The sequence below is a fragment of the Chrysemys picta genome, chromosome 10, assembly GCF_011386835.1.
Source record: "Chrysemys picta bellii isolate R12L10 chromosome 10, ASM1138683v2, whole genome shotgun sequence".
Classification (NCBI taxonomy): Eukaryota; Metazoa; Chordata; order Testudines; family Emydidae; genus Chrysemys; species Chrysemys picta.
Window position 1 is genome coordinate 18,927,369 of NC_088800.1, and position 19,332 is coordinate 18,946,700.

The following is a 19,332-nucleotide window of genomic DNA, read 5'->3' on the forward strand; positions in this document are numbered from 1 at the left end:
GCCCCTATGTTTTGCTCAGTAGAACTTGCTAGAGGCTGACCACTAAAATCCTTGAATATTCTATCATCACTTAGCATGCCCCATAGCATCTCACTTCACCATGCCACACATGCTGGGAATCAGAAGATCATGAGTATAAGTCTCACTACTGTTAATAAGTGCTGTACTTTTCATAGCACTCATTATTCAGAAAGGCATTACTGAACAGTTACACAAGCAGCAACTGGAACCCAAATCTCTACAGTGGCAGAGCCAGCTCTCAGACATGCTGTTTTTAATCTACCAAATTTAAGTCCTTGGTTAAAAATGTAAAAATGCAGCTAGTCAGGAATATATGATTATAAAGGATCCAAACAAGGGGAAGCCAAAACAAATGTATCCCCCTTTAAGAACATCTCAGGGACAGTGCAGCCTTAACAAGGTTCTTTAGAGCCTTACCTCAGGCAGGAGTGCCGCCAGCTTTTCTGCCGCCCTAGGCGGCGGAAGGTCCCGCCCCGAAATGCCACCCCCCACAGAGGCGGAAGAAGGTCCCGCTGCCAAAATACTGCCCCCGTCACCGCCCCCCAAATTGTAGCACCCTAGGTGACCGCCTAGGTTGCCTAATGGGTTGCGCCGGCCCTGACCTCAGAGCCCCCACTTCAGAGCTCCTAAACTTAGAGTCAGCAAACAAAACCTCTAAGCTTGTCAGGCTAGTTCCCTAGAGTCTGAAAAAGAGACCACAACCACCAATATAGCTACTAACCCTCTCTCTACTGCTTGGTTTCCTCTTCCTGCTTAAGTAACCCTGGGTTGGGCAGGAGGCTTCCTTGATCACAGCTACCTGTTCTGGTTGCAGGTTCCAGTCTGTCCCTTAAAGAAGTAGTACACGCCTCCATATTGACGCACTATTTCATTGTCCCCCTCATCCTCCTCTAAAGGCAGGTTCCTCTTGCTGCCCTCCATTGCTGTTAGTCTCTTAGCTCTAGTAGTAATGATCAATGCTGAAGGTCCAGGTTTCAAAACCTGTTGATGATATGTGATGGGGTTGTTAGAGTTGCATGTTGTTTTCTTTCTCAATAGACCAGGGGTCGGCAACGTTCGGCACGCAGCTCGCCCGGGTAAGCACCCTGGCGGGCCGGGCCAGTTTTATTTACCTGCTGACGCGGCAGGTTCGGCCGATTGCGGCCCCCACTGGCCGTGGTTCGCCGTCCCGGGCCAATGGGGACGTCGAGAAGCTGCGGCCAGCACATCGCTCGCCCGCACCGCTTCTCGCCGCCCCCATTGGCCCAGAACAGCGAACCGCGGCCAGTGGGGGCCGCGATCGGCCGAACCTGCCGCGTCAGTAGGTAAATAAAACTGGCCCAGCCTGCCAGGGTGCTTACCCTGGCGAGCCCCGTGCCGAACGTTGCCGACCCCTGCAATAGACCTAGAAAATTGCATACCAAAAAAATGTTAAAATAATGTTAGTAAGATTGCAAATTCAAGTACTCAAAAGTTAGGAAATGCCTGAGTTAAGGTTGTCCATGTAACTTTAATTCAGCCCCCTGGTAAGTATGCATTATGGCAGTGGTTCTCAAAGCTGGTCCACCGCTTGTTCAGGGAAAGCCCCTGGCGGGCCGGGCCGGTTTGTTTACCCGCCATGTCCGCAGGTTCGGCTGATCACAGCTCCCACTGGCCACAGTTCACCGCTCCAGGCCAATGGGGGCTGCGGGAAGCAGTGCGGGCCGAGGGATGTGCTGGCCGCCCTTCCTGCAGCCCCCATTGGCCCGGAGCGGCAAATCACAGCCAGTGGGAGCTGCGATCGGCTGAACATTGCGGACGCAGCAGGTAAACAAACCGGTCCGGCACGCCATCTGTTTAATATCCTGGGACAGACATGGTTACAACTACCCTGCATATAAAAAGGAAAATCAGAGAAAGAGCTCTTCTTTTATTGTAATTCATTAAAAATACAAGTGGAAAAATACAGCTGAAAAACATTACTGTACTTTTTCAAGGCAAACCAGCATGTGTACCAGTTGGAGAAGGCAAAATATCTCTCACCTTGCATTCTAGAAGGTTTAAATTACATAAAGGAAAAAATATAATTTCTTTCTTATCTTTAAGAAGTAAAAAGGAGAAAAACTAGTTAGATCTTCTCCTGGCTTATAGGGGATGGCTCCTTTGCAGGTGTTTTACATGCAACTTATGTAGCAGTACGTTAAAATTTTCTTAACTCACCCTAGTAGTATGATAAAGTTCTCTCTAATTGTATTACTTTACATTTTATACAATTATTGCTTAACTTCTTCAGACCTTTTTGCCTTATAATTGTTCCTCTTCAATTTCATTATAAAATATAACCAAAGCATGCATATAAAGCGCATTTCAATATGTATATTTCAAACTTGTGTATCAATTTCAATATTAATATATGTGCATATATATAAACATTATTTCTAAAAAACCATGTAAATATTTGTTTAGCTTCTATCACAGGGCAAGGTGACAGAGATGGAGTGTATTCCAACATGAAGAGAGTTTGTGATCGTAATACATGACATTTTACGCTCTAACACTCTATAGTACTGACTGCTGAAAAGTTCAGGCAGGTCATACAACATAAGGCAAGTCACTCAGGGGGATATATTTCATTCATACCAACATTCCCATGATCCCAGTAACATGAACTGCCTACACTTTCCAGTGGCCAGTACGGTATCAACAATACTTTCTGTCAGGGCTGCCAAGAGAACTTCATGGGTGCGGGGACATATGAAATCCCATAAAATCTCATACATATTCTCTTTATGACATACTCCGCAGCATGTTTGGGTCTAAAATTTGCAAAGTGCTCAGGTTTGTTTTCTGCTGAGTATTCTTGGGAATTATTAGCATGTCCACGATGTGCCCATTAAGTGGACTCAAATTGTGCCATGTGTATCACTGGGGGTAAATGAGCTTGATGTTCTACGCAGTTGCTGCACACCAAGCTTTTAAGAAGGTCAGATGTGAACCAATAAAGCTGGGGAGCCACTGGGTAAAGAATATGGCTAGTGGACCAAATTCTGTTCTCACTCACACATGAGTAAATACAGAATGATGTCAGTGGAGTTAGTCCAGAATTACAGCAGTGTCATTGAGAGCAACCGGAGTCCAGGAAAATGGTATTATCTTCCTTTAACCAGTGAGCTGGAAGCAAGTCACCATCCCTCCTATTGGAAGAGTCTTTGCAGGAGTTTGCAGCTCTGGCAACACAACCTCTGTACTACTCTGCAGTGGACCAATACATGTTCCCTTCTTGAGGAACCATGCTGCCATTGGCTCCTCAGTGAGCCTGAGACCTACTCCTCCACTGCTGGGGGGGACAGCACAAAGCACCAGAAGTATTTCCCCTATTTCCACTGGGGAGCATGCTACAAAGAGCAGCTTTTTTCCTTCCTCCTCCCATCCCGATGTGCCTCCCTTATACTGAGCCTCATGTCTACATTGCAATGTAAGCCCAGCATTAGCAGACCCTGTATTTGTTAACCTAGGGCTTGAGTCTCTCCATTTGTAATCCCAGGTTAGGAATTGTTGAACGCTGGGTCCCAACCTGTGGCTCTATGCTGTATTACATGGGCCCGAGTCCAACCACTCATATCCCAGACTTCCTAGTGCCCTCCCAAAATGTGGCCTCTCTACGTGATGCAGTGTGGGGAAACTCGACTGTCCACCAAACTTGACTGTCTGGAGGACAAAGAAAGTAGGTTCGTGAGATTGTGGAATACTTTTGGCAGATTCCCAGAACATGAGTCGAGTGGGATTGTGTCTACATTGCAAAATAATAGAGCTTGAACCGTGGGTCCCAGCTTCACTGAGTCTCAGATCCTCCACCGTTGTGGAGATTTGGGACCCTGGGTCCAAGCCCTGGATCAGCATGATTTGTGTGTAGACAGAAGGGGGAGGTAGGCTTGAGCCTGAATTCAAACCCTGGACTTACCCTGTGAGTACTGAGCACACACAGTACGCTGGAAGGGACCACTGCAGGCTTCTAGGAAGTCAGAGCCACCACCACTCTTCCCACTCCTGACAGCTTTGTTGCCTCATCTATTCATCTCTGATCCCCTCTGCACTTCATGGCGGATGGGAGCATAGGGCCCTGAGAAGGAACAGAGCCCGTAACACGCACTCATCTGAATAATTCCTTCCTTTGATAGGATAGGGAATTTTACCTTGAATGGGAGCCCATGGTACTTTAGCACAATTCTCTGATGATGCACAGTCCTGTTACTCCCATTAATTGCCACAGAACATGCATCCTGTGTGACTAAATTGGGATTATAACAAGCCATCTCAATAGGGTTTCCTACAGCTCAGTAAATCTAGCTGTGAGACTAAAGCTTCCTCTCCCTCCCCCCTTTTTCTTTTTCTTAGAAAATACTGTACTTTGATAAGTCAGTTCCATTATTTGATGATCTGCTGGCAGCCTCTGTGACTATGGTTAATATTACTGCTCCTTGCAAAAGTTACCTAAGCTAAAATAGAAGCCTGCTGTGCTTGTAGGCTGGTAACAAATTACACACATGGTCTGATCCAGAACACTTTGCTAAGCCACAACTCTCATTAACTTCAGTGGGAGTTCTGCCTGAGAAAGAAGCTCAGAATTAGGCCCTAACATTGGTCTCAGTTCAAAAATAACATTGTACTGGACACGTGTCAGATGTCATCTGCCTTCATTGACAGCAATGGAAAAAGTGACAAGGATGACTTTTGCTGGAGGAGGGCAGCTTTAAGTTCTGCTATGTGGATGGCCCTGTTCCATGTAACTTCAGCTGCCCTAAACCACCCCAATCTACCACATTTGGGGCTTCTCCAGGCACATGAGGGGTCCCAAGACAGTTGCAGGTGCCTTGCATTATCACAGTCTCTATGGTGGGACTTTTTACCACTGGGGTTACTACACCAGTATGTAGCCTAGTGCCTGTTGGTATAGTCCTGGAGTGACTATGGGTCTGGATCTATAACAAAATCACAGTTTCAAAACCTAATTCAAAACCTAATGGAAATATCTTTATAAGAAAAATACTGTAGGCCTGCCTAGGTAGGATCTTTTTTTAACACAATCAACCAAGAATTGCTGTTAAGATTTGGGTAATACACATTCTCTAAAGCAACGACTGTCAAACTATCTTAATGATATATTTATACCACACATAATGAGGCCTGAATTTCAAAGGGAGCATTGTCCACAGTTGGGGACAGCTGTTCAAAAGTGCTCAGCATGCATTTATGGGCAGATTTTCAAAGAACTCAGTACCTGGTGTGCTGAGCTCTTTTGAGTATCTAGACCCTTATTTTGGGGTCTAAATGAGTGAGCTGTTTTAAAAATCTGGCCCCACCAATTTCAATAGCTATTTCAAATTTTCATAGTACAGTGGACTCTTGCTAAAAGGATCAGTTTGGGCAATCCTCTTTTGAATCTTCTGTCTAAATGATTAACATCTCCTGATTCATAAAAAAAAAAGGTACTCCTCGAATCAGACACATGTAGCAAAGCAAGACCACTATCTTGTAACAATAGAGGGAATTCTGCAAGGGGAATTAGTGCCACAACAGGTAGATCGAGCTAAAACTGCCGTGTGCGCAAGCTGTAACATTACACCAAATTAGAAGTTACTATACACCACCACAAAGAGATATCCAGTAATGCCAGTATTATATTTTCTCCCTGGCTGTCCTGTGGCTCCAAACAAGGTTTCCACAATTTATCACCTTGTATTGTGATCACACGCTTTGGGGGAAGGAAACTCCCCTCCCCTTTGTAGAGGAGCACACCAGCTCTGCAGCATTCTCACCCCTGCCCATCCAAGGCACAAGAGGCTCTGTGCCAGGAATCCAGTCTTAGTCCAGTGCCAGTGGTTAAAGCTGGCACCTCTCATATGGCAGCGAGAACACGATCGCTGGGCTGCTAGGGTTTCATATCAGTTACCGCTAAGGTTTCTGTGATCAGCTTCACTATGGCTAACACAGTTTCTTCTAGGAAGAACTACACACAGCCATAAATTATCTGAAAGCCAATTCCAAACTGGACATTAAAAATAACTTGAAATTGACTTAACCTTGGCTCAACCTACAGGCAAGTGTAAGGACCCCCGACCAAGCCAGTTAAGGAAAGAAATACAAGAGAGAAGGCTGACACCACAGCTTTCTTCCACTTAAAAGCTTCCACAGAGAAAGTTCCAGCCAAGAGCTTCATGTGGTAAGTAGGTGTAGGGAATTTATAGCTTCCCTGGGCTCCCTGTCCCCATGCCATCCCCTTAATTGCATATGTCCTGAATTCCACTTTACCATAAACTGCCTAGCATAAGTTGCCCTCTAACGACCCCTGGTGGATCATTACTATATTAAATAACTGAATTACTTTGAGCCTAGGTTATTATCTGTACCGCTCAGCTGGCACCATTTTCACTTCTGGGCCTGTAGAATTTGGGTTTAATTCCCACCAAGGCTCTAACACAGGAGAGTAATATGAAGGGGTAGCTTCACTGCTGGACACAGAGCCCTTCAAATACAGTATTAACTAAAGCACCAATTGCTCCACTCTGGTGACCATTCTGCTGGAAGTTAAATATTACATGATGCTTTCTGCAAAGAACAGTAATTTTATTTGTGATAAAACAGTGAGCAGTTCACCAGAGCATAACTCTAACGTACTTTGGGGCATGATGCAAGGGTTAATTAACTGGTTTAGCTTTTCTTTCATTTTTTCCTCTCCTAGTTATAGGTGGATAATATAACTAACTCCGAAGAAGTGGGCTGTAGTCCACGAAAGCTTATGCTCTAATAAATTTGTTAGTCTCTAAGGTGCCATAAGTCCTCCTGTTCTTCTTATAACTAACTCTGTAAATAAGCACCTGGGTGCTAACGCAACAAGCCCTCTACAGATCATTGAAATTAGTAAGAATAACTAAAATCACCCCCGAAGTAAAAATGAGGAAAGCAGAGCGAGTCCTGCACTGGAGCAGAGAATGGAAGGGCAGTGAATAAACTACCTAGACAATGCGTCCTCTGTCAATAAGGCAGGTTCTAATGTCCAAGGTTGAGTATAAATAAGGGGTGAGCTCTTGCCACCTAATCCCGCTCCCACTGATGTCAGTGAGAATCTGCAGTGACTTCACCAGGCATTGGATCAGGCTGATAATCACTGTCACATAACCATAATACTTAGCACTCTGCCTCTTCCAAGTATGGTGCAAATGTTATTAACTAATCCTTGCCCTAGCCCCCTATGGTAAACTAATATACCTAGACTTATTTGCAGAGGGGGGAAACTAAAGGTTCAGTCCTGCTTCTATTAAAACCAATAGCGAAATTCAAGGGGAGTAGGACGGGGCCCTCGGGATATGCCTACACTGCAATAGAAGTCCTACTGCATGGCCGCAGCTGGTCTGGGTCAGCTGACTTGGGCTCCTGGGGCTCCAGCTGTGAGACTATAAAACTGCAGTGCAGTTGTTCAGGCTCAGGCTGGAGCTTGGGCGCTGGAACCCCGTGATGGGAGACGGTCTCAGAGCCTGGGCTCCAGACGGAGCCTGAGTGTCTACATAGCAATTTTTAGCCCCTCGGCCCGAGCCCCACTCAGCTGTTCTGGGCTCTGAGACTCGGTGCCAGAGTTTTTTTGTCGCAATGTAGACATACCCTCAGAGCCCAACAGGTTAGGAATCATATTTTCAAAAATGTTCATGAATTTTGGGAGTACCCATTTCTGGGGTACCCTGCTTGAGATATCTATGTGTTCTGGTATGGAGAATGAGAGAAAAGTCCATTTTTCACTTTCTTCCTGGTAGAAAAAATATAAAACACGTAGGCATGTGATTTTCATTAAATTTTTCTGCATGCATGAGAGCTTGAGATGAACTAGAGAATGTAGTCTTTAAACTCTGCAGTCCTATATTTTAGTATTCTTAGTGTCAATATTTCTTCTGCATTATATTGTTGTCCCTTTGACCTGAGCAGTAAGCCAGTATTCAGAGCCTTGCCAAGCTGTTTCCTTCAAGAGAAGAAACTGATGATATGATTCAGGTACTTCTTTGATGCAATCCTGTTTGTGTTTGTAGTTGATGCAATCTACTGTGTTTCCCTGAACACAGTAGAAATAAACAGCATCAGGCTCACAATTCCATAGCCTGCCTCTCCAGTCAGTCCTGTGCCTCAAGAAGCTCTCTCCCTCTCTGCACCCTTTCAGGGCCACACTCAAGACTGCATCTCTCGCTGTCTATTGGCTTTCTGCTTCTAACGTGCACACATTTGCCCAAAAATTCCCTATCCCCTGCATTTGCAATCAGTACCTGGGAAACTCCTCAGACCATATGGCTTACCTGTGTTCACACTTTGCCATATGCCTGGCTACCTGGAACCCTTCTCCCCTGATCCTGGCTGCCCTTCCCAAAATCATGTGTGGACCAAACACTGCTTCATTTCTCATTCGCTAATTGTTTTGCACCCCCAGCACCCCTAGTTCCAGCACCTATGATCCCATGTGAGCCTTATTTTGAGAGATTACATAGGTTTAGGTGGTGCATAATCCATGTGCTAGTCTAGACGGCTGTTCCCTGACTGGATGCAGTGCACAGTTCTGTCCTAGCAATTAATCTATATATAGCTTCAATAATATGCACTGAGCAACTATCTGACGAATTCCCTCCTCCCACCCCCCGATATCCCAGATGGTGTAATCCCAACAAAATTATTGAACAGGAATGGGGACTAAGAAAATAGGGCTGGATTTTCCTTGACACAGAAGCAGTTCCAGAAATTGTAGTTTGTGGCAGTTTGGGCATGCACTCCTGTAACTATTACTTCAGTTATTTGGGGAGCTTCTTGGTGCATTTGCCAATGAATGAGCAGACGGAGGCTTTCCGTTTTCTAGACAGCTGATTATTATTATCTGTAAAAAACAGAGCTAACTTCGGGTTGTCTGTGCATGTGAGGGCTTGGGGAGGGTGGCTCTTCCAACACACCTGTGCAGTACCCAAGCATAATGCTGACACTAGCACTCTCTGAGCTCTAGGGCAGAACTGGCTACCGTACTTGGCTACACTTCAGAAGGAGTGGCCAGACATGCTGTGAGCACAGCTGACAGTCAGGTTGAATGAATTTGCAGTCACTGAGCTAGCACTTTTCTTTTGGGGTTCCAGAAAGGAAGAGAGAATCTGCCTGGTTGCTACAGAAGCTTTGTTTGGTCTTGTCTGAGCCCCTATAGTTGGCATGTACATTAGACAGTGCTCCAAAAGCAAGATCTTAATTTTCAAATTATGGTATTGGAGCAATTCAGCAGTACACATTCATGTCCCTGAATCCTTTACTCTGTAAGTATTTTGAAACACAAAATTCCTTCTCCAATCCCGCCCTTTGCCCTCTCCTGCTCTCTCACACTAACATTTTTATCAACTTTCTGCTAACCACCATAAACGTGATCTTCTTACAGCAATGCAAATCAGCAATAATGCCTGAAATGAATGAAGTAATGTGGCTGCAAATGCTGGTCCTGATTCTGACACTGGTGCAAATCAGTAGTAACGCTAATGAAGTCAGTGGGGTTGGCCAAGTGTAACAGCAGTGTGAAGTTAGAATCAGGCCATCAGTGTAACAGAGATCAGAGTCAGCCTGACAGCAATTCAAAAACAATGCTTTGCTCAGAATGGCGCATGTCCGTCTGGAAAGAGAGGAACCACACGACAGAGGGAGCGGAGTCATCTGATTTTTGGAGTTTGACCCCATGGCTCAGAATTCCACTAGCCTCTACTATGTATCCTACCATGCACAGCAAGAAAAATGTCAGCATGCCCACAGCTCAGCACCCAAAGGACCATGGGATACTCATCCAGAATGCTATGCACTTTGTGCACACCAAGCCCCCATCATGTATACACAATGTTGTGAATTGAAACAGGACACAGCTGGCCTGTGTGTAGGCTATTGCTGCAGCTGATGTCCTATGGCCTAGCTAATGTGCTAGCCCTCTATAGATAAGTCATCATTGTCTTCATAGACTTTCCCATATGCCTTATTTTCACAGCCTTTGTGCTATGGTCAATAATCATACTTTGTCCTTAATATATGCTTTGTAAATTCTTTACACGTTTCAGACATGATTTGTACTAAGTATTAAGTATCCGGTCCCCTTCCCTTTATGTCAATGGGAAATTGTTAGTGATATCATCAGTGGAAGCAGGGTGGGAGCCCAAGTCTCTTTATGAGTCATTCATTCTGTACTGTACACCTATGTTAGCGTTAGCTGTCTGCCGTGGTTAGCTGTACATGCACTTGAACAGGAAAGCAGCAATCCTGGCATGTGCCCTGAAGAGAGAAATCAATTTGACCTTGATCCTAATACCCCACATTTTTGGAATCAGCTCGATCTGATAGATAAGTGTCTCTCCCCCGCTACCAGGCACTACAATTGTTGTTGCCCCTGAAATCAGAGATATGTAAATCATGCGTACAAATCGCTGTTTCCCTCGGCTGTAATTGAAGCTTTGTTATCCTGGTGATGTGGAGCTAGATGAGCTGTGTGTGAAACATCCTCTTCAACCCCACGTCCCCTGCAGCAAAGCAGGGCGGTGTCTGTCGCCCCTTGGGGCACCTGTTCTGGAAGGGGAATCAGAAAGAAATTCGGGGGTGCTACTATCCTGATTTCAGCCTCCCTTCCCAGGCACCTAACCCCTTTCGGTGCGGTGGAGTGAGTCGGGTTAGAGGTACCGCTTGGCAGGCGAGCCAGAGCTGGAGAATACTTTGGTTTTAACGACGGGAAGAGATGGCATCTCGCCGGAGCGTGGCCAGTTGGTAGGGAAGGGCTCTCCCGCACCAGCAAAGGCATTTCCCCGATCTCTCACCACGTCCAGCTCTGGAAAAGTGACCGGCCATGAGTCCTCCCCGCTGTGCCTCACGAGGCAGGTTTCGCCTAGGCGCTGTCCCCGCAACCATCCAGCCCCATGTGGCTGGTACCTGGTGCTGACTCCTCCTGATGCGATTCCTGCCCCCTCTAATCCCACCCCCGCTCGGGCACCGCTCCCCTCCCGCCGGGGCCAGGGAGGAGGGAGCGGCTGGGCCCGCCCCTGCCCAGCCGGGAGCCGAGCAACCGGCCAGGCGCAGCTCCGTGCGCTCCGAGTCCCTTGCGCTGAGCACTGGCCGGGCAGGGTCATGTTCTCCTTCTTCTACACCGCGCTCGCGGGGCTGCTGCTCCTGCCGCTGCTGCTGCACCTCGCCTGCCCCTACTTCTTCCGCGACCTGCGCTTCTTCCTCAAGATGGCCCGGGCGGCGTGGCTGGCGCGCAACTACGCGGCGCGGAGCCCGCCGCGCACCATCCTGGAGGTGTTCAGGCAGCGGGCGCGCCGGGCGCCGCGCAAGCCCCTGCTGCTGTTCAGGGAGGAGGCGCACACCTACGAGCAGGTGGACAAGCGGAGCAGCCAGGTGGCCCGGTCGCTGCGCGAGCACGTCGGGCTGCAGCAAGGGGACTGCCTGGCCCTCTTGCTGGGCAACGAGCCTGCCTACATCTGGATCTGGCTGGGCTTGGCCAAGCTGGGCTGCGCCATGGCCTGCCTCAACTACAACATCAGGGCCAAGTCCTTGCTGCACTGCTTCCAGTGCAGCGGAGCCAAGGTGCTGCTGGCAGCCCCAGGTGAGACCCGCTCCAGCGGCCAGGCTGCTGGGGGGAGGGAAAGTGGCCTGCCCCTGGCCGCCCATCCACGTGGGCCCACACCTGCTGGGCTTCTGCTGCTCATCGACATCTGCTCAGGGAGACAGCACCTGGCCTGCAGCCCTCTGAGGCGGGAATGTGGGATAGGCCCCAGGGGTGGGGATGGGGTTGCCCAGAATGTGGGACAGGCCCAGGGGGTGGGGAGCGGGTTGAGGTGGAGGGTTGTTCCTTTAACATGTACAATAATCTCTGCTACAACTTCATTGTCAAGACTTGGCCTCTCCAGTGTCAATAATTTGGAACAAGGGAGATTCCTTGCCCAGTTTTTTTTCTGGGGAGGGAGGCGGGATTCTTCCAATAGTTAGCAAGTGCAGAAGAGCAAGACGCAGTCTAAGGCCCTAGCCCTACCAATGCACATGATTAACTTTACACACTGTGAGTAGCTCTATCACAGGGGTGGGCAAACTTTTGGGCCTGAGGGGCACATCGGGTTTCTGAAATTGTATGGAGGACCAGTTAGGGGAGGCTGTGCCTCCCCAAACAGCCAGGCATGGCCTAGCCCCTGCCCCCATCCGACTCCCCCCCCCCCCCCGCTTCTCGCCCCCTGATGCCCCCCCCCGGGACTCCTGCCCCATCCACCCCTCCCTGTCCCCTGACAGCCCCCCCCCCCGGGACCCCTGCCCCATCCACCCCTCCCTGTCCCCTGACTGCCCCTGGAACCCCTGCTCCGACTGCCCCCGACCGCCCCATCCACCCCCCCTCTCCTTCCTGACTGCCCGCCAAGGACCCCTGCCTCCATTCAACCTCCCGTTCCCCGCCCTCTGACCGCCCCGCCCCCTATCCACACCCCCGCTGCCGATCACCACCCCGAACTCCCCTGCCCTCTATCCAACCCCTGCTGCTCCCTGCCCCCTTACCATGCTGCCTGGAGCACTGGTGGCTGGGGGTGCTACAGCCGCGCTGCCCAGAGCACCAGGACAGGCAGCTGTGCTGCCCGGCTGGAGCCAGCCATGCCACTGCACAGCTCAGAGCACCGGGTCAGGCCGCGGCTCTACCACCCAGAGCATTGCGCCGGCAGCGGAGCGAGCTCAGGCTGTGGGGGAGGGGAAACAGCAGGGGAGGGGACGGGGGCGAGCCTCCCAGGCCAGGAGCTCAGGGGCCAGGCAGGAGGATCCCATGGGCCGGTTGTGGCCCACGGGCCATAGTCTGCCCACCTCTGCCCTATTAGCATCAAGTTTGGAGCCTTAAACCTTAATCCTGAAATTCACTCTGTCTAGGTGGTCCCCTGCACCTGCACTGAGCCCCCACTGACTTAATGGGACTCCAGGTGGGCAAAGGAGGGTCTGCCCAGGTGAAATATGTGCCATAGTGCTGAAAGTTTTTGTCAAAGAGCCAGGCAGTCAAAGATGTAGCATTTAAACATCCAGGTGCTTTGTGGGATAAGCAGAGGATGCATCAAGTAAGGTGTAAGAATGTAACATACCTTCTGTAAGTAACTACATGGGGAACAAATATTTAATAATGGGCTCTTCGCTCTAGCAGAGAAAGGCATAACATGTCACCCAAGGGCTGGAAGTTGAAGCTAGACAAATTCAGACTGGAAATAAGGTGTAAGTTTTTGATGGTGAGAGTAATAAATCGTTGGAACAATTTACAAAGTGTCGTGGTGGATTCTCTGTAATTGACTATTTTAAAATCAAGATTGGATGTTTTTCTAAAAGATCTGCGCTAGGATTTATTTTCGGGAAGTTTTATGGCCTGTATGAGACAGGAGGTCAGAGTAGATGATCACAATGGTCCATTCTGCCCTTAGAATCTATGAATCGATGAATGTTCCCAAATCATTTGCAATATATTTTCATTTCCAATTTATATAGTAAGGGGAAATCTCCAGAAAAAGAGAGTTTACTTAGGCATCAGGTATGTATGCAGATAAAGTATCTGCATTAATATTTGCAGGGTCAAGGCTATTTCTATGCAGATATTTAAATGCACCTAAATTTTATGAACACAAAAACAAATCTTTCCAAGCCTAACACAGGAACTATACCTCAGTGAGAATGAATTCCATGCTACATTTGAACTTTCAAAATTAATCAATGTCTAAGTTATCACCATGAGAAAAAGCTAGTGTGTAGGACAGGAAAATGTACTTTTCCAAAAAGTATTCAGCTCTGGGAAAAGACCAAACAAAGGAGGTTTCAGCCCAAAATGAGAATTTTTTTTGAAGCCAAATGATTGAAAATAGTGGGTTATTAATGACATCATTACCCCAACCTTAGCTGTAGTAGTCACTACTGGCAGTTGTTAAAATAATATAAGGAGAGGACAAAAAAAAGACAGATTTCCCCTCTGTTAAACATTTACTTTCTCATCCCTGATTTGAGTTTCGACCTTTACTCTGCATTTCTGTGCTACTCTAGGTCAAAGGTAAATCTCTTCTGATCACAACTGTATCATGTGTGATCATTGTTATTTACTTGCATGGATATTTTGAATAGGTTTCTGCAAAGGAATATGCTGATTCAATTATAAAAGGAGTAGAGTGTATTGTATTTACATCTGTGTTTGTTGCCAGACCATGGCTCATTACATCTACATGTGGAGGGGTCTTATATTAAACTGTCCATGGAGAAAGGGGGTTCGGGTGCCTCTGCAGAACATTCCCCTCCCTGCCACCCAACCCAATTCTCCATGCAGTCCAGGGTCTGTGTAGAAGGAGGGGGTGGAGTGAGGGTGGGCAGGAACAGGAGGGACAGGCCATCTGAATGCACATCATTCTCCCTTCCAGTCCTGCAGAAGATGTCCAAAAATGTTAATACAGCCTGAAGCCATATTAACCATTTTTAGTTCCCCTTCCTGAACCCCAGAGGAGGCTACGGAGTGTTGTGGGGGGGGAGTCCTTGGCAGTCAGGGCTGGCGCTTCCATTAGGTGACCCTAGGCGGTTGCCTAGGGTGGCAGGATTTGGGGGGCGGCATTTTGCCATCCTCGGCGGAAATTCGGCGGCGGGGAGTCCTTCCGCTCCGGGTCTTCGGCAGAAATTCGGTGGCGGGGGGTCCTTCCGCTCCGGGACCTGCCGCCGAAGTGCCCCGAAGACACGGAGCGGAAGGACCCCCGCAGCCGAATGCTCAGAGGAGGAGCGCTGCCGCCTAGGGCAGCAAAAACCCTGGCGCCGCTCCTGTTGGCAGTACAGCACCAATGGAGTTGTGCTGACAGAGAGCCAGGGGTGTTGGTGGGAGCCAGAGTTGCAGCAGACGTCTGGGGTCTCCACACGGATGGCTCTGCGACCTGCCAGATCTGGGAGTAGCTTTTCTGCTAGGGTGGCAAACTTTTACAGTCTGGGCCTTAGCTTGGTATATTTATAAATACCATTCCCAAGAACATCGACAGGCAACTACCCTAGAAATATTGGTTCCAATAATAGCAATTTTTCATCCCAGTTGCTAAATTCAAAGTGAATGGCAGAGCAGTTTGTTTTGGGATACAGCAGGTTGGGTTGCTGAATCCAACAGTAGGTTGCATATTAGGAACAGTTCCAACTCTTTGGATGGCATTTCTACGCAAGAAAAACGTACACAGACGGCTTTTGCAACATTTCATAACTTGGGGAAGGGATTCATATAAATTAAATGAAAGGACTCTTGCAAATTACATGAACATCTAAAAAAAGTGCAAGAATTAGGTCCTTTGAGTGAAGAGAAAAGTCCCTGGGATATTGAGTCAGTCTCCTACAGAGAATACTGACGCAGTACATAAACAAGCTACCTTTACAAGTAATCTCTCACTTTTGGTTTTAGTGATAGAAAAGTGAAAGCACTACGTAAGTTAACTGTAGACATCAAATTGGACAGTATGTCAGGGTTTTGCTCAGACATTTAAAACATATATTTCATGCTATAAAACATCCTAGAAATGTGGGACCAAATTCTCAGATGGTGTAAGCCGATGCATCTCCATAGAAATCAACACAGCTTCTGCCCCAGGACCCCCCTTCTGCCCCCTTGACACTCAGCATTGATTAGGGCAGCCCTCAAGCCAGCCATTGAAGTCAATGGAGCTATGACAGTTTACACCCCCTGAGAATCTGGTTTGCGTCTCTCTACACATCAGCAGATTTGATAGCATGTGCCTGGGGCCAAATTTTCCTCCCCTTGTTCACATAAAACTCCCATTGACTTGACTTCAGTGGGAGCATTTATATAAGTAAGTCAATCCCAATTTGTCCCTGGGTGTGAATTTTCACTGGTTTGATTTGTGTGCGAGTTTTACAGTTTGATTCCCGTAAATTATTCTTTCTACAACATGAGTCTGTGTTTCCTTCTTCCCCCTGCTTCAAGCTGTTTTGAGAATGGAATCCTGAAGCAGTAGCTGTTTGAGAGAAATTGGTGATGAGGGTCCATGTTAAATTATCTGAACTTGCTAGTTCAAAGGGAAATTGTCATACCCGTGATTTGAAAGGTCTTTTTGTTTGCTTTGCAGTGTGCTTGTCAGATTCCACCCAACATTATGAAAATGTAGACTCTCTTTTCTGTTTTCACACGTATAGCCATTTGCTGTTTAAAGGAGGACTTTGAGTTGCAAGAAACCAGCCAAGACACTGGTGACTATACCAGCCAAAGTAGATAATCTTATTTTTCGAATAGAGCAAGTGAGCAAGTAAACATCATGCTGTACATGAAGAGAGCCTGTGCATTGTCATTTCTACCACTGGACCCTTTTTATTGTAAATTTCAACTTTTTTTTTTCATTGGCATTCGGGCTCACTGTGGATGAAATTCGCCTTTGTACGAAGGATGGGTGGGACATAGATCTGGTGTGGGAACTCTGCACAGGAGTGTATTTCCCTGGAAGGGGGAAATTCACCACCCTTCAGTGGCCATTTTCTCCATCCCCTATCTGGCACAAAACAGTCGCAAAGAGGCTGTAAGGCTCCCTGGGAAACACCCTCAGCATGAGTCCTATTCAGCAGCCACAGACTGGGTAGGCCAACTATATATTCCTCCCCCATCCCAGGGATCTTGTCCCTGGTGGCTGCAAGCAGGAGGAAGTGTGTCTGGGGCATTCCTACTCCCTGGTTCTTGCAAGGCACATACCTCTCAAAGGTGAGCTAACCTGTACTGACGATTGAGTCAGCCTCAGGATCAGGGAGGCACAAAGTGTTTTTCCTCGGGCCTGGTCTACACCTAAAATTGAGACTGACCAAGTTACAGTGGTCAGGGCTGTGAAAAACTTCATGCCCTGTGTAACGTAGTTAGGTTGACCTAACCCTCACTGTAGTAGCAGCTCTCGGTCAGGTGGATTATCTACATCAAGGGAAAAACCACTTCTGTTAGCGTAGAAAGCTTCTATACTACAGCCAGGACTGCCCCGGGGGGGGGGGGGGAGGGAAGGGGGGAAATTTGCCCCAGGCCCCACAGGACCCCCCTGAGAATATAGTATTCTATAGTATTGCAACTTTTTTTTATGGAAGGGGCCCCCTCAATCCTCTGGGCGGCCCTGACTACAGCACCATAAAGCACAGCTGCGGCAGTGTAGCTGGGTCACAGTAGCATAGCCTTGGCCGGTGCAACCACTAGGTGAACTAGGCAGCCGCCTAGGGCGCCTAAAAGCCCGCTCAGGCGAGGAGGTGGAGTGGAGGTGAGCTGGGGCGTGGGGAGGGCCGCCCACAGTAACGGGGGGGCGCACAGGGGAACCGCTCCCCACCCCAGATCACCTCCACTCTGCCTCCTCCGCTGAGCACACAGCCCCCGCTCTAATTCTCCTCCAATTGGCGCCTCAAGCCTGGGAGAGGAGGAGAATTAGAGCAGTGCTGGTGTGCTCAGCGGAGGAGGCGGAGCAGAGGTGAGCTGGGGCAGGTTCCCCGGGCTAGGTTAGCTGCCGCGGTGGGCGGGGTTAGCTGGGTGAGGGGGTTGCGCAAGGTGGAAGTTTCGCCTAGGGCGCGAAACTTCCTTGCACCGGCCCTGAGAATAGCCACGGCCTCAGTCCTTTCATTAGACACTGAACCGACATAGGCATGAATCATTCCTGAGTGCAGTTAAATACAAAATTTCCCAAGGCAAAACTTGGGACACAAATTAGGCCATGCAAAATGTTCTTAGAATTATTTTCTATTTTCTTTGTGCCGTAAGAATTGAAAGCAGCTGTTGAAGAAATATTGCCAGCCCTGAAAAAAGAAAACGTAAGAGTCTTCTACCTAAGCAGGACATCCGATACAGAAGGGGTTGACAGTTTCATTGACAAAATGGAAGTGGTTTCAGATGAGCCTACTCCACAGTCTTGGAGATCAAATGTCACTTCTAAAACTCCTGCCATGTATATTTATACCTCTGGGACTACAGGTAACGTAAATGGGGTTATCCGACAAATATCACATCGACGGGGGGGAAGAAATGATTAGAGTGAGATTTTAATTTTCCTTTTTTTCTGCTGAGTAATTCTTACAAGTCATCTTCAAAATCCCATTTCTGTCTGAAAATGTTTTACCTGCTATTGTTACAAGTAAACCCAAGATTTCTGGAAATGAAAGAGATTAGAGAAAAATATGTTTTTCTTTGCTTTTTCTTTTCTTTGGGCATTTGAAAGCACTTTGTGTACTGTCATTTTCCCTTATTTGTGTGGATCATCTCTAACACATCAATGGGGGGAGAAGAACTTTTGAAAAAAAAATAGGCAGATATGACTGTCCAATCTCCAAAATTGGCAGGGGGACTCAGAGATAGATATAGTCCTAGATGCTATTTTTAACTACTTTTTGTTTTCATTGACTAGATTTCAAGGTGATGGTGCCCATTAACTATTGCAAGCACTTTTGGAAGTAAACATCTTCCAAGTTGTATGTGAATCAAATTGTATCTTAATGAATCAAACTATACTATATTTTACTATAGTTGACGCTATACTTTCTTTCACATACAGTGCCACTCCCCACCAGCATGACCTACTCTGGCATTCCTATATATTTTGCATCCTGGTACTATCATGTCCCATTGATTATCATTGTCCCCCCAAGTTTCTGTGATACCTATTATATCAGTATCTTCATTCAATAACAGGCCTTCAGGTTAAGCCATCTTAGTCTTTGGACTTCTAGCAGTTGTACACAAGCAATTATAAAACTTGTCAATATTTAGTTGTATACTTCCACGTGATGTAAATGAACAGGACTCTTTTTCATTTGACTATGTCTCTTTAGTTTCTATCTCTACTTTATCAACTTTCAGCCTCTGATCTTTATGAGGATATAGAGTATCCCCTTTAATAACTCCTCCGCTAAGGGAAGTCCCTGTCTGAACTACCCCTTGGTCATTAGGTGTTCCAATCATATGAAAGAGCACACCTTTTCTATTGCCTTAACACAGGTCTTCCAAAGGCTGCAGTGATTACCCACGAACGCATGCTGTTAGCTTGTGGTTTGTTCAGTACAAGTGACGTGACCTCTGAGGACATTGTGTATAATGCCCTGCCACTGTATCACAGTGCTGCCCTCCTGATTGGAGTTCATGGATGCATCATGCAAGGTACAGTGCACCTTACAGTGTAAATGAGTTACTGTGCATATGGGAAGAAACAGCAAAATTCATACCCGGAGCCAGCTCTTCTGCCCTACATGGCTGTGTCACAGTTTCAGGGTTAACTGCACCTTTGACTCCACTCCTGGTCTCCCTTGAAGGTGCCCACTTCAGGCTTCCTAGCCCTC

The 19,332-nt window shown here is 47.5% G+C and overlaps 2 protein-coding genes across 2 annotated transcripts in view; one reads left to right on the top strand and one right to left on the bottom strand.

Moving 5' to 3' along the window:
• Positions 1 to 12,703, bottom strand: part of GATM (glycine amidinotransferase) — a 41,033-nt gene extending 28,330 nt beyond the window's left edge. Inside the window, exon 1 of the mRNA XM_065558144.1 lies at positions 12,553 to 12,703. Within this exon, the coding sequence (XP_065414216.1) occupies positions 12,553 to 12,555 (3 nt within the window). The 5' untranslated portion in view covers positions 12,556 to 12,703. The remainder of the gene's footprint in view (positions 1 to 12,552) is intronic.
• Positions 11,028 to 19,332, top strand: part of SLC27A2 (solute carrier family 27 member 2) — a 36,701-nt gene continuing 28,396 nt past the window's right edge. The window contains exons 1-3 of the mRNA XM_005307253.4: positions 11,028 to 11,617; positions 17,765 to 17,974; positions 18,995 to 19,153. Coding sequence (XP_005307310.2) covers positions 11,140 to 11,617; positions 17,765 to 17,974; positions 18,995 to 19,153 — 847 coding nt within the window. The 5' untranslated portion in view covers positions 11,028 to 11,139. The remainder of the gene's footprint in view (positions 11,618 to 17,764; positions 17,975 to 18,994; positions 19,154 to 19,332) is intronic.